At 31.9% G+C, this 16342-nt stretch overlaps 1 protein-coding gene across 1 annotated transcript; it reads left to right on the top strand.

Moving 5' to 3' along the window:
- The first annotated feature begins 13663 nt into the window (after window positions 1-13663).
- LOC112737465 (E3 ubiquitin-protein ligase PUB23-like) lies at window positions 13664-15172 on the top strand. Its single transcript, XM_025787379.3, has one exon. The coding sequence runs from the start codon at window positions 13808-13810 to the stop codon at window positions 15038-15040; it is 1233 nt and encodes a 410-aa protein (XP_025643164.1). The 5' UTR covers window positions 13664-13807; the 3' UTR covers window positions 15041-15172.
- The last annotated feature ends 1170 nt before the right edge of the window (window positions 15173-16342 follow it).

Here is a 16342-nt window from a genome sequence, read left to right as displayed (position 1 = left end):
GGTACTGTACCCATCAAAGTATTGATCTTCTTCAGGAGGTGAATCTTCCACAACAACTTTTTTCTTTTTTGGTTGTGTTCTGGGTGGAAAAAAAGAGTACCAATCAGAAATAAAAAATTAATTTTATCACAGAATATTATTCAAAGAAGTGCTTACTTTTTTGGTGATGTTTTTGTCTTTTTCTTTTTCTTTTCCTTCTCCACCGGTGATGATTCTTCGCTCCTATAAGTTAATAAGAGACACTTCAGTTAATACACGAAATCTTTATAATGAAGCCAAAAGAAAGGAGCAATAATTTCAGGACATTACTCATCACTTGATTCAGATTCAGATTCAGAATCAGAATCTGACTCCTCTTGACTCTTCTTTCTTTTTCTAGAGTCTATTCTGGAAGGCAAACAATCATTATTTAGAACATACTAAAAAATACACCCAAATGAATGCACAAGATACACCCAACTGAATATACAATATACACCCAACACAGCAAACGAAACACACCCAGCTTAATAAACTACATACACCCAACGTGATCAACAAAATACATCCAACTCGAAAAAGAAATTACACCCAAGTATGGTACTTACTTTTTCCCCTTTTTGATGCGGTGTTTTCTTCCTGAATCCTCAGAGTCTTCTTGAGTCTCAGACTCAGAGGTAGAAGTGTCACTGTTAGTAGTTGTTTCTGTCTCCGAAGACGATGTTGAACTCGTCTTCCTTTTTTTTGTTTTTTTTATTTCTTGTTTTTTTTCTTTTTTTTCTTTTTTTTTTCATTTTTTCTCTTGCTCTTGTCTCCGCCATCTTCACAATCCCCTGAAACATTAGATATTTTAGCTAGCAGCATTTAGGTAAATAAAATACAACCAACATATTATGTTTACTTACCAAAATTTTCTCTCTTTCTGCAGTCATTCTTTCCACCAACTGCTCCTTAGTCCAGTTGGCAATCCAGGGCTTTGGTGGTCTTTCAGCCCTCTTCTTGCCTTTGTTTTTTGAAAGATGAAAGTAAATTATCATCCGGGCGAAGAGGCAGCCATCAATTGCCTTCTTCTTTTTCTCCTTGTAGTCTGTGATGCCCTTGACCATGAAGGTCAAAACATGCCCCCCCCCAGTTTCTCTCCGATATGCCGTCCATCTTAAAAATTGGGGCCAAGTGCACAGGCGATATTTTGTTTATCGTCGTTGGCAAAAGGAACGCCATCTGTATATAGAGGATGAATATCCTCTTGAACATCAGGCGTTCCTCTTCGTTGCCAACGCCGATTTCCATCATCTCATCGGTAAGACTTTTGAGGGTTTTACCCTGGAATCTTCTAAAAATTATTTTGTCATCATCAGAAAGTTTCTTATACTCAACTTTCTCAGGAAATAGATCTCCTACAAAAAGGAAAACAAAAAAGTATCCAAGTCGGTTCAAATACACCCAATCATCAACTTAAATACACCCAAGCATCAACTTAATATACACCTATAATTTTAAGCTAGTTACCTGTTGCATTGATGCCAAGCGCATCACCTATTGTTTTTGGTGTTATTTTGAAAGAACCATATCCTGTTTTCAGTCTGTTCTCCCCAAGTTTGAAGTTGTTTGCCAATATCAAGCAACATTACAATGTCAAGCAGTATACACCCCCCAATCTACGGAATATACCCCCAAAGATCAGTTACCAGAAGATCTAGAACAACAAGAATAACAGGAGAACTTAGAACAACAACGTAGAAGAACAGTGTAACAAAGAAGCAAGAATAACAGTAAACCCTAGAACAACGACGTAGAAGAAAAGTAAAACCTAGTTCGTAATCTGGAAAATATACAGGAATCTTAATGAACTTACCTTGAGTATTGTTGCTTTGTTTTCTCTTCAGATTCTTGATGAAGAGTTTGATGGTGTGTTGATGGAGGTTTCGAAGGTTAGCGACGACTTGTATATTTTGAACTTCGATTTTTGCTCAAAAACGGAAGGGTTGCTTTGTATTCGAATCGGTTTGAGAAGTGGAAGAAGTGGAAGAGTTTGCCATTACTCGTAGGATACGTAACCGTTTGAGTGTTGAGCGCGTGAATGTGACGCTCCATGTAATCCCTCTTCATGCGCGTGAGTTGTATTTGGGCTGGGCCAACTTGTAAGCTTGTAAGCTTGTATGTGTAGCAGGCCCGAATCGATTAATCGAATCGAACTAAAAAAAATGACGTTTTGTAATTTCTGTTTTGGTTCGATTCAATTTTTAATTCCGCTAAGAAAAATCCTAACCAAATCGAACTAAACAGATATTTAATGGAAACTCTGAATTTTAACCACTTCAGGTCTCAGGCCCAAGCCAAATGACCTAACCCATCTCCTTCTTCTCTTTTCGGTCTTCACACTTCACATTCACAGCGTCGTTTCACTCTCTCCCATTCTCCCACTTCCTCTCACTCTCTCACTCTCTCACTCTCTCACAATGACAAAATCATCACTCATCTCCGTTGTAACACCTTAACTTTTAGCACTTCATAATCATACTAAAAGCTTAAGGCGTTACTTACCTTTAAACCTTTTTATCTTTTACTATCTTCATTTAATATTGAGTCTTTGTAAATACGAACCGAAATTTTATTTCAGAAAGCAAAAAGTCTGTACCTTAGACCATTTAGTCGCAAAAATATTTATATTCACATAGCATTATATATATAGACTTATTCAAATATTTTTAAATACAAGTCCTACTCCCCTAAAACCAAAGCAATAAACGACGAGAGGAAAATAAATTCTAACAATTTAACTTGTGAACATAATCTTCTATACTCCTATAATTCCACACTAAACCTTCACACCTATAGCTGAAAGAGGTGGAAATAAGGGGGAAAAACTGGAGAGTTTTTAGTAGGGTCGGGGTGTATAGTTATCTTCATTTTGCTATTATTAGCCAACCGCAACTAACATCAGAACACATACAAGCATAAATAATAAAAGAACATAGAAGTCAATCAGTCATGCGGCACACACACACAATCACAGAGTTACATAGCACAGAGATATGCGCAAACAGGTATGATGCATGCCTTTTCTACTGGCCGTGAGCTCACGTGTCGGTTACTTTGCCAGAATCCGACACACCCGATAGCTAATCCAGATATCGTCCTCTTGAAAATCGGTGGGCGATACACCACCACAAATCCCACCTAACGGGCGGTACACCACCATGAACCCCATCATTGCGAGCGATACACCACCACAAACCTCGCAAGATCTTCAATTGGAAAAATAATACATACGTGGGCGGTAAATAACCACGATCCCCACAAACACTTCCACAATCCGTGGGCGGTAAACCACCATGATCCCCACGAAGCATTTTTTTTTTTAAATATGTGGGCGGTAAACCACAACGAACCCCACATACGTCTCGACATTGGGCAAGCGGTACATCGCCACGATCCTTGCCAGGTCCTAGCTCAAATTCAAAACCACAATCTTTTAAAATCTTGACCTGGAGTAAGAGGGACTAAGCCACAACCCTTGCATACTACCCATGTCTTTTCAAATATCAAAATCTCTCTTTAAACAATAATTCAAATCCATTTCTTTTTCATCAAACTCCTTTTCTTTTCTTGATAAATCGAATTCAAACATAATACTTTTCTCGATAAAACTCAGAACATAATCATTTCTTTAATAATTCAAAATTAGCTAATATAATTCTTAAAGCTTTTGAAAATTCATTGACTCCCAAAATATTCAAAATACCCCCAACTGACTGTTCATACATAATTAAATCAAAATCTCAAGCAAACAACAATAATTCAACATAAACTCATTCAAACTCAAACAATAATTAATCAAACCAACATTCACTTATCATATTCATATTTAATTATTATAAAATTACCAAACCCTACCTCCGTGCAGAAATCACAACAACGAAAACTCCAAAGAAATATTTTGATCGAGCTGCTGAAGAAGAAAACGTTAGAAGTCATATGTGCCTCCTAGAACTCCAATTGGCCTTAGTCAAAGGGAAGAGGAGCTACATCACCGTCAACTTCTACCGAACAAAAGTAACACCAACGTGTAGAGGAGGAGGATATGAACACTTTTACCGGATTAGATTTTTTATTGGAGTTACAGATCTCTAGAAATCGAACACCAAAAGTTTACGGTGCCATGAAATTCTCTTTCTTTTTCTCTCACGGTTTCTTTCTTCCTTTTTCACAAGGAATATTTCGGTCATGCATGAAGGGAAGAGAATGATTAATGATGATTAAGGTGATTAAGTGACATGTAGGTGGGTTAGGTGTCACTTAATAAGACTGTTGAGTCGGCTATTCAAATTATAAATATCTTAAATGAATAACTATAAAAATCGGATATATTAAAACACAAGTAATAATATATATGAGTTACTAATATAAATGACATTAACAACATAACGATAAAAGATATATGGTGAAGCATTAGCAAAGCTAAGTTCACCGAAGAATACCGATATTTACTCATATCGGTGAATATCTAGCTCGATAATAATATTATTAGCTAAACTTTATTTTTAAATTAATATATATATATATATATATATATATATATATATATATATAATTTTTATTATTTATAAATTACTAAAGTTATATTTTTTATTATGTAAAATATTTCATCATAATAAAAATATATATAAGAATATGAATTTAATTAAACTCAAATAGTCATAAAATTAATTTAATTATTTTTAATAAAATAATTTCTAAAAATAAGGAAATCCAATTAATAAAATAAATTATAACTTATTTATATTTAGATTTTAAAAAATGTGGGTCGTTACATCCACCGTCGATGCCACCCCACAGGCCATAGTACCCTGACTCATGTGCGTCATGCGGCAGCACAACCCAGTCCTCTCTCTCGTAACACTTCTCTCTCAGTCCTCCTCTACGACACCACGCACTAGTTGCTGCCGTCATCCCCCACGCACAGACGCACTCTCCTCTCTCAGTCATAGACTCAGTCCTCTACTCCTTTTTGTTGTCGACGTTCAGCCTCCAATCGTCGTCTTCTCAAATTGTAGCTAGGCATGATAATTTTTCTCGGCAGGGTGGGTATCTGCGATAAATTACCTGCCAGAGGATGAATATAGGAAAAATTTTACACCTATGAAGACGGGAGATGAGGACCCGTTTATTAAACGGGGCGGGGCGGGGAACGAAGTACCCGCTCCGTGAGTACCTGTGTAATACTCATATATATAGGACAAATGGTAAAATCTCAATATCCACCGAAAGAAACTATAGAATTACAGGTAGTCCAAAAGCAACCGGTCTGAGGTTACAGTAGACCGAGCAGTGATAATCTATTGCATCATGCTTAGTAAAGAGGTAGAGGTGCATCAGGTGATTCCTCAGGAGCTCTACGCATAGTGGCAAAGGCCTCCACCTCGGCAAGATTGGCCTTCTCTCACCTCATCTTTCGCATGTGTGAGACAGCCCAAGTTCGCATTGATGGAGATACCCCTATTGAAGTCGATAGACCAATTACTAGGATGGGTATGGAGTACGCTAGAGAGCATGGGCATACACCACCACAGGAGCCAGTTCTACCTCCTTAGCAGGAGCTTCTGAAGATGCCTCAGGGATTCTATTTCCCTCCCCGTGACTACTGGGACCAGTTGACCACATTCATATGGGAGCTGACATCCTATGTTGATCAGCTGAGGATTGAACATCACGACCATTCAACTCTCCTCTATCAACTAGTGGAGGAGCAGCGCAGGCAGGGGCGCGACATAGAGGAGCTGAAGCGCTAGAAAGAAAACAGTAATGATCATAGTCAATCACTTGACCAACCAGCGACTTCATTACAAGCTAAACAATTAGCCATTAAACCTTTGACAATGTCCCAAGTTGTTAAGAGTGAAAAATTATCTGCATAAACTAAAAGCTTATATGAAGTTCCTACAGTTAACAGATATACATTATTACAACCATCTTATCTATTTAAAACTAAACTATTATCAGAGGAACATCCTTACCATGAAAAACCCGTGCTTATGAAAATAATGATTTTGGAGAAAGAATGGTTCAAGATAGACAGAAGAACCCTTTACAAAACAGTTTTTTCAAATACTTTTCATTACCCACCAATAAGTATCCAAAAAATCCGAACCTTTTATGAGTTTATTTTAGTTAACACAGGATCTATTGAATTAACCCACAATAAAGACCCAATCACAAAAACACAATATACTCTAAAATTAAGATCCTCAAAGTAATAACCCTGTCAGAATGGAAAAGACCTCTCTTTCACTGTAAAATATTTACTAAAAAATTTGAACCTCAAAATTACTCCTATTATGATTACATAGATGCCTGGTGGTACACTCTGTATCTTTTTCCAAATCCACACTCCTAGTTGATATGGTTCTACAAGGGAATTTTTCTACAGTTTTTTAAGTGGTTTCAGGTATGGTTCCAAGAGCTCGGACCGATAGAAGTTATTTTTTCAAAAGAGGCTAGCATGACTTATGAATATTTTAAAAGCAAAACCTCATTTTAAGATGAATATAAGTTGATTTTTTTCATTTCCACTATAGGAATATATTGGATTATGACTTGGGAATATAACTTTGCAGGATATGAAGACACTCCAAGTGTGTATAATATTTAATAAAAAACATAAAAGTAAAATAGTGGAATAAGTTCGACCTTAATCTAGTCAGTAAAAGAGGCCATTGATAACTGGATGACTATATCTCAAAAAGGATCAGAACCCCCAAACCACAGTTCGGGGTTTGAGAAAGTATCATACGAAAAATAAACTTGTTTCTTAGCCCATAAAAAACAGATGATGGCTGCCTTTGCAGCGGCCACCTCAGAAGAAAAAATTCATAATTCTCTAAAAGTAATAAAAATAGTCACAACAGATGAAGACGAAGAATTTCAGTCTAATCCAGGATTGTACATACTAGACACCCAATATCTATTTGGAGATTAAAAAAAAAAGTTTCAAAATCAGAAAATCAGACACCTATCCAACAACAGAAGAAGAGGTGTCAAAACAACTCAGAAATCAATAAAAGCATCACATGCAGAAAACAACAAAAGCTCATAGTGGAATACTAACAGAATACTAGCAGGATAATAAAATCAGCTACCAGATTCACAAAAATCATGACAGAGCACATCAAATCTAAGACAAAATTACCCACAGAAAAAGCAAGTAAATTTGTAAAATCAGGGATAAAATTGTAAAAGAATTAGCGGAATAGCCTACTATAAAAAGGGGGAGGAAGTTGTAAGGCGTCCGCATTTACACACACAATCTCTTATACTCTAAAACACATTTAAGCTTTCGTTGCAAACTTTGTATTCTGTATAAGCATCTTTGTATTTCATTCAAGCTTCTGAATTACAATACAAATTCATATTATTTGATCATATTGTGAGTATTAATATACATTATTAGTTTATTAGATGTTATTCTGTTATTAATATTACTCATGTTTAATTTGCATCTAATAGAACTACATATTTATATTATTAATATGATATTAACACATATATATATATATATATATATATATATATATATATATATATATATATATATATTAGTTAACATGATATCCTAACCCATCCTACGGTTACTCTCTCTCTTCTCACTTCTCCTTCTCTCTTTTCTCACTTTTGTTTCTCTCAAACCCTCATGAGTCACAGAACTCTCTTCCTATCTCCTTACCACCGTCTGCCACCCACCTACCCATCACCACTAATCTCCTCCTCATTCACTGCTTTTCCCTCTCACTCTCAAGGTGACTACAATACCTTCGTCGCACGCTTGTGACCCAACCTGAGGAGAACGATGCCGTGGCGCGCCTGTCCCAGTCGAGGAGAACATCGTTGTGGCACGCCTAACTCAGCTGAAGAGAACGCCGTTGTCGCATACCTGAGAAGAGAGAAAGGCCGTGGTGCTGCTACATGCAGAAAGACGGTTCGGTAAAGAGAAATCAGAGAAGAAAGGGAGGCGGCGTTGCTTATGGAGGTTCTGTCATTGACGATGTTACAGCCGACAAAGAAAAATGTATTTCTTTTTTTAAAATTTTTATTTTATTTTTCTTCTTTTCAAAAAATGATTTAGTTAATACTAAAAAATACTGTTCTAATTTTTTTAAAATCTGTTTCTGTTTTTAATAAAGGCTGAGATTGATTTGTAGAAGATCCGATTGATGGCTACTTTTGCTTCTAGCTTTTGCTGAGGTAAATTTCAAGTTGGATGAATGAATTTGTTAGTTTTTTATAGTTGATGGCTGCTTCTACTTCTAGTTTTACTAAAGTGAATTTGAAATTGGATGAATAAATTTGAAAATTTTTATGTTTTGGGTGTTTTTGGTATTTGATTGATTTGATTTAGTTACGGGTTGTAAACTTATGACTGAATGTTGCTGGTGATGGAAATTATGATTCTAATGATTGATTCCTTTTTTTTTTTAATCTGTGGATATTCGCGGATACCCTGATTCCCAGCGAATATGGGTCCCGTTCCCCATCACGGGGACGGGACGGGAACGGGGATGGATTATGGGTGGCGGGGGCGGGGGGCATGTCCCCGCCCATGGGGACTCGTTGCCATCCCTAATTGTAGCACCTTCTTTTGTAGTTCACAATGTCATCTTTATCATAGTTCGCAGCACCTCGTCTTTGGATCTCTTTGATTTGCAGTTCTAAACTATTTTTTGTATATGACTATTATTTATAGTTTTGTTTTTTGGTTCTAACAAATTTATGGATAAGTGAAAAATGTAAAATGTGTTGTGTGTAAATTTTCTGTATTGCAAACGTTGAATTATACAGGTAATATATACAAGAGAAAATTTTGGACAGACTATCAAATCTTCTAAATCTTTCTATTCTAACAGAAAGATTCCTATTATAACAGAATGAAAAAAATCTATGTTGAGTCACTAGTTTTAAAATGTAAAAAATGTACGAAAGAATAAAAATAAAGAAATAATGTCATTACTAATGGACCTGTGTCTTATTGTGTTGGGCCGAAGATAGTGAATTGTCTGATATGCTCTCGCAAGTTGGAGGATGGTATAAGTCATGAATCTCCAACTTGGATAGACTGAGGTGGAACAGATGAGTTGGAAGTGGCTTAGTAAAAATATTCGCTAATTGTCGAGATGAAGGAACAGAGAGTAATTTCATAACTCCGGCTTGAGCTTTTTGATAGACGAGGTGACAATCAACATCCAAGTGTTTAGTATGCTCATGAAAAACAGGACTAACAACAATATGAAGAGCACCTTAGTTATCACAAAACAACACTGGAAGATGATCACAAAAAATTTGAAGAAATTGTAACAAATTCAAGATCATCTAGAGCAATTTACAGGTAATATTAGCAAGAACTCAGTATTTAACTTTCGTAGAGGAGCGAGCCACAGTACTTTATTTTTTGATCTTCTAAAAAATCAAAGAATCATCGATAAAAAAGTAATAACCAGTGACGAAACGGCAATTATTTAAACACTCAGCCTAATCAGAGTCGCTAAACCTAAAAATATGAATAGCAGAGTCCCTGAAAAAAAAAAAAAAAAAAAAAAAACCTCGTCCCGAATTGTTCTTCAAATAACAAAGGACTTGTAAGGCTATTTTATAATGGAAATATTGAGGTGACAATTGTACACCGTATTACTAATGCTTGGTAATCCTTGATTGATGTGTCAGTGACTCGCCAATAATTAACATTATCACATATGTTTTTTATCTCAAAGATATACTACAAAAATTACTTATACTATGTGTATACCAAAAATAAAAATTATTTATTAAAATTAATTATTAATATAAAATATTTATTAAATATTAAAATATATACTAAAAATAAATTAAAGAACACATGTATTATTTAATTCATTTTTAATATATATTTTATATTTTAATATGTATTTTATGAGAATAACCGATTTGATAATTGATTTTTTTATATACACCTACCTAATATAGTTAATTTAATTATCATATACCCAAACAAAAAATTTATAAATTCAAACGACATACATAATATTTTTTTTTTCAAACAAAAAGAATTAAATTGAAACATTTAAATTATTATGCATTTGAACTTCTTTGAATTAAAAATTTGTCTCATCCAAATTCTGGTTTATTTTATTTAAAAGGAATATTAGAGGATTAGCAAAATTTATTATTTTTTCTATTATTTGGCTAATAATAATTGACACTCATATTTGCATGTATTTACACATAATAAGAATCAATACAAGTTGCATCTATATTTATCAGAATTTACACACATAAATTAATATAATTTGCACGTATATTTTACAAAATTTGCACACATAATTTTGGACTGACATTTGATAGTAATAATTTGTACCCATATTTATAAGTATTTGTATACAAAAAATATATAATTTCTATATATATTTATCAAAATTTACACACATAAATAAATATAATTTGTATTTATATTTTTAGAAGTTACACACATTTATATATAATAATTTAGTATTTATAATAATAAAATAATGACTAAAATTATAAAAAAAAAACTAATGGCCAAATAGAATTTCTCTTTTATTTAATATGTTTGATTGAGATTTTAAATAAGAATTGTAGTAACTTTTAAGCGTAAATATGATAGTAGCTGCTCATTTTCTGAATTCAAATATAACCACAACCATATCATCCCACCATTGAAATTTTGCTCGTCAACCATATTAGTTTGAAGTTTTCAATGCCATGTGAATATAACGCTTTTTCTTTAATTTTTGCAGCACATAGATGGTCGTCGATCCATATATCATAATCATATAATTTGTACACCTATTAAATAAAACTACATACATTTATTTATTTCAAAATAGAAAAAAAATTGTTTATTGTCAAAATCCATACTTTCAATATTGAATGTGTTGGAAACTTAAATTAATAATGTATTATTGCTATGGACATGATAATAATTTCCAAACGAGAAGATCAATTTCTGAAGAAATCTCCCAACTAAACATTGTTGTATATATCTTACAATAATTTTCAAGTGAAGATATTCATAGCAGTTATATGCATGTAAAATGAATAAAAAAAATAATTATTTAACGGTTTTTTATTATAAAATATAATTTTATGTGAATTTTTACCTAATTTTTATATCACACACACACATATATATATATATATATATATATATATATATATATATATATATATATATATCCCATCTTGAACAACATAAACAATCACCAATCAAATAAAAACATATTATACCTTTAAATTAATCATCTAAATTTTAATATTAAAATAACCATCTATGCACCTAATAAAATGAACATTCGATATATTTATTATTCATATTATTTAATATTATTTATTATTCATATTATTTACTGTACTTTTTCTATATATATCGTTTTAAATTTTATTTAAACCTCCCTCCCCCTCCCCCCAAATGACTATTTTCTTCAAGCATCCTGTTTCTCCTATCAAATAAAATATACATCTTTTACATAAAATATGCATGGCTGCCACATTATCACATCTCCCTGCGTATATAAAATGTGTGCATGACTAGACTCAAATCTTATTAGTGTCATGCATAAATATTAGAAAAATACTCCAAAGTCAGAAGTCAGAACTCTATATATATTATATGTTTTTTATTTGTCTTGTGTATAGATGGATTCTTTAATTTTTTTTTATTTGCGTATTTTTTAATCTGACAGATTAATAACTAATTTGTCGCAAATTAGAACTCTATCTAAAAGTTTGTTTCTAGCCAATGAATTGTCACATATACAAAACAAATTTAAATCTAACACTTATTTAAGCGAACTAGTGATGAACTAAACTACTAGACTAATTCAAATTAGTTATGGATGCTTTAATTTGTCTGAGTCATATGTATACTTGTCGCCATTCAACAACATTCACATAATGAAAACGATCAAGTAATATACCGAAAATAAGACCTGGAAAATTAAATGACATACATGTATGTATATAGTTTAGTTTACCTATGAAGTATGAACGTTTTCTTATTAGTAGTTGATCTATAATTCTATATGACTATGTATATATCTCAATTAACCAATTAAGTTGCAACAACCAAATGTACACAAGAATCAATTTTACTGGTGAGGGGTGTTTATTTGTCATAATGAAGGTAGGCAAATTCAACGACAACAATTAGAAAACTCAGAAACATCAATAAGTTATGAGTGTATAGTCAAGAAAAGCGTTAGATTGAGGCAAAAGAAGAGATCAAAAGAGTGACAAAAATGGACAGCTAGCTCGAAGTTGTATTAAAATTTCTGAATCATTAAACCTAAAAAAAAAAAAATCTCTTTAGAAGATTGAATCATTAAAACAAGAGAGTCAAGTGGATTATTTTTTCTATGTTTTTGGGAAGCGCCGAATATTTTTATTTTAAAACAAAGAGATATTAGAATTTTGCTGCAATTTTTAGGTACGCTTTTGAAATAGTTATCTATATATTTTTACAAAAATTCGCATCAAATATATAAACAATTTGTGCAATTTATAAGCAGTTTGTCATTTCCTGAATCTTCTAGAAGTACTTATAGTGGTTTATTCTTCTTACTATTAGTATAACATGTTTATTAATTTATTCTTTTATTTAATGTTGTTATCCATTCTAACAAAAATTATCAAAAAAAGAAATTATTCTTTTGTTTATGTTATTAAATTTTGGAGGCATTTTTACATTTATTGATTTCAATATTAAAGACACCTTTTCATTTAGAAGAGATACGTTTTTCTATTTAGCATTTTCCAGTGAAAGACACATTTCTCTTAAGCGCCTTCTCGTTAAAATGCCTTAAAAAAAAAAAAATACAAGACGTCGCCATGGCAAAACGGGAGTACATGAATAAATAGTATGAAAAAGGTGGTATATTGATAAAAAAAATTTTAAAATTCCTGACATTTAGATTAGGTCGTAGTTTTGTTTTTAACATTTGAAAGCTTTTTTTATTTTAAATATTTTATTTTGTTTTATTTTAATTCTTTAGTGAAAATTAATATATTTTCTTTTAAAAATACCCTTTGTTTCATTATAATATTCTTTTAGATAGTAACAAAAATCGTAATTATAATAGTTATATAGTGTTTGTAGTGATTTGAGAATGAAAGTGACAAAAGAATAAAAAAATAAAAAAAAACTAATAATTTAAAAAAATATTTTAATTTTGATTACAAAACAAAAATAAAACGAAATAAAATATTTAAAACCAAAATTAACCAAAACGTTAGAAACTAACATTTTCTCCTTACAATTTACAAAACCTTGGAAAAGGTCATAACTCATTTCACATCTTAATATTTATCCATCAAATCTTTTGTATGTGTTGACTTTATAATTTTATATGGAAAAGTCTAGGACAAGTGACTTTATTAAATTCTGATCAGCATGTAATTAGTAAAAAAAGTGAATAATTATAGATTATTGGATGAAATTTTATATTATTAAAAATATTATTAATGGTTACAAATCACAAAAGTTGCTGGCCTCTTAGCATTCCTCATTTTATATATATACGTAGTTGATGTAACAACTTGTACAAAAGACGTGTCCCGTCTCCATTCCTCCAATTTGTTAGTCCTATGCAGTGCCCACACTATCTGTTTGTGATAATGCCTCACCCAAAAAATTCAACTCTTCTAACAATGTCAATGTCAATCTCAATTTTATAGCTAATTCAACGCCCTCATTTTCCAAATCTGAACCTTTAACAGTGTTTTGATAACTCAATTGACTCGTCAATTTCAGTTTTCACATCCTTAATCTCTCAACAAAAAAAACATGGACTATTCAGAAATCGAGGTTCCTGCACCATTTCTATGCCCAATATCACTTCACCTAATGAGAGAGCCTGTTACTGTTTCAACAGGAATCACATATGATAGAGAATCCATAGAGAGATGGTTATTCTCATGCAAGAATTTCACTTGCCCTGTTACAAAGCAACAAGTTTTACAAACACAAGATCTTACTCCAAACCACACTCTTCAAAGGTTGATCCAAAATTGGTGCACTCAGAATCATGTCTCACTTGATGAAACGACTCAGCATGATTCTAGTTCAACCATTGAAAAAGCTCAAGTTGTGAAACTCTTGAATGAAGCAAAGAGGTTTTCACATGATGAGAAATTGAAGTTTCTCAAATGGATTAAAACAATTGCTCTGGAGAGTGAAAGTAACAAACAGTGTTTGGAATCTGCAGGGGCAATAGATTTCTTGGCTTCAACCATGGATGAAGCACATTCAACTTTGTTCATCATTGAAGCAGGTATTGAACTCTTGTTTAAATTGAATCCTTCAATATATCAGCTAAAGTATCTTATAAACAATGAAAAAATTCACTTTTTTGAGTCATTGTTTCATGTATTGAGACTTGGAAACCAAGAATCTAGAACTTATGCAACATTGCTATTGAAATCATCATTTGGGGTGGCCAATCCAACCCAATTGAGCTGTGTCAAAACCGAATATTTTGTCGAAATATCAAGAGTGATAAGGGACAAGATCTCACAAGAAGCTTCCAAGGCCGCGCTGAAGCTTCTTGTGGATCTTTGTTCCCGGGGCAGGAACCAGGTCAGAGCAGTCGAGGCTGGCTTAGTACTAAACCTCATTGATCTCCTCATTGATAGTAACAATATTTCCGAAAAACGGATTTGTGAACTCATATTGATAGCTTTGGATAGGCTCTGCGGCTGCGCAGAAGGGCGCGCCGCCTTGTTGAGCCATGGTGCTGCTGTCGCCGCCATTTCGAAGAAGATTCTAAGGGTTTCTTGTGTTGCAAGTGATAGAGCTGTTAAGATTTTGGCCACAGTTTGTAGGTATTCAGCAACACTTAATTTGCTTCAAGAGATGTTGGTGGTTGGTGCTGTGTCTAAGTTGTGTTTGGTGCTTCAAGTGGATAATGGTGCTTCCAATAAGGCTAAGGAGAGGGCTAGTGAGATCCTTAAGTTGCATACAAAGGTTTGGAAGAATTCCCCATGTATTCCTGTTAATTTGCTTTCAAACTATCCATGATTTGAAAAAAAAAAGGCGTCACTCTTTGCATTTTCAATTCATGTTGAAATTAATTATGATTATATATGTGTTTGTGAATTTACTTATCTATATACTCACATTAGTTAATAATAATTTTCTATATATTATAAATTTTATAAGTCTTCTAACCGTTGAAACAAAATACTTTATTACATATAGATATCAATTTATAAAATTTTATAAAATTTATTGATATTTTCTCATATTACTTTATTTTTATGTATAATTAATTTTTAAAATACTTGTAAATATTGAATATATATATATAATTTCTGAAATATTTGATGCATAATATACCGTTATTCAACGGTTAAACTGAAATCATTTAGAATACATAAAAAAAATAGTGCAAGTCATTTAAAAAAATAGTTTATGATTCATTTATTTACTGGGTCTTGAAAAAAATATAATTTAGCCTATTAATTTTGTAATATATATATATACATACCAAAATCAGTTACTATATATTTATGTATAAATATATGTGTTATTTAAATTATTTTAACATATATTTTATATTAATAATTAATTTTAATATATATATATATACGTATATACCAAAATTAATTACTATGTATTTATGTATAAATATATGTATTATTTAAATTATTTTAATATATATTTTATATTAATAATTAATTTTAATGTATATATATTATCGGAAAAGGAAAACTATTATGTATGAATTATATGTACTAGTCTAGAAGTCTAGAACTACTACTAGTAAGTATTAATAAAATCAAGTGTTTCATTGACTTGTATGTCATGTGTAAATTGTCATATTCCGTTTAATTTTTAGTAAAGCGTTCTATCTTGGGTGCAATAATATAATATATATTGAGAGAAAACCTGAGCTAGATTTTGGTTGCTAGTGCTATAGATTTTGGTGAACAAGATGCTGTTAATAACATTACTATTAGGTTACCTAATCCTGTTGATTGAGAAATGAGAACAAGACAAAGGGTTATAACGCGCAGATTAATGCTTAAAATGATTGTTTATGTGATTCATAGGCTCAAATCGTGGTTACTTATAAACAAACTGTGAGCTAACGTGCATTATCAATTACTTATGGATGAGTTAGTCACAATATATATTCCTGACGAGAATAGTAAAATAATGTTATCATCATCGGTTGATATATCAGGCTTCATTTAGTTTTAAAAAATCAGAATAAGGCAAAATATTAAAAATAAATATAAAAAATAAAAATACAAAAATTAATATTTTTATATTTTATTTAATAATATACTGAATATAAAATAAAATAAACAATAAAAA

The sequence above is a fragment of the Arachis hypogaea genome, chromosome 13, assembly GCF_003086295.3.
Source record: "Arachis hypogaea cultivar Tifrunner chromosome 13, arahy.Tifrunner.gnm2.J5K5, whole genome shotgun sequence".
NCBI classification, from domain to species: Eukaryota; Viridiplantae; Streptophyta; class Magnoliopsida; order Fabales; family Fabaceae; genus Arachis; species Arachis hypogaea.
Note: the sequence above shows the minus strand (reverse complement) of the source record. Positions and strands in the feature narration are given on the sequence as shown.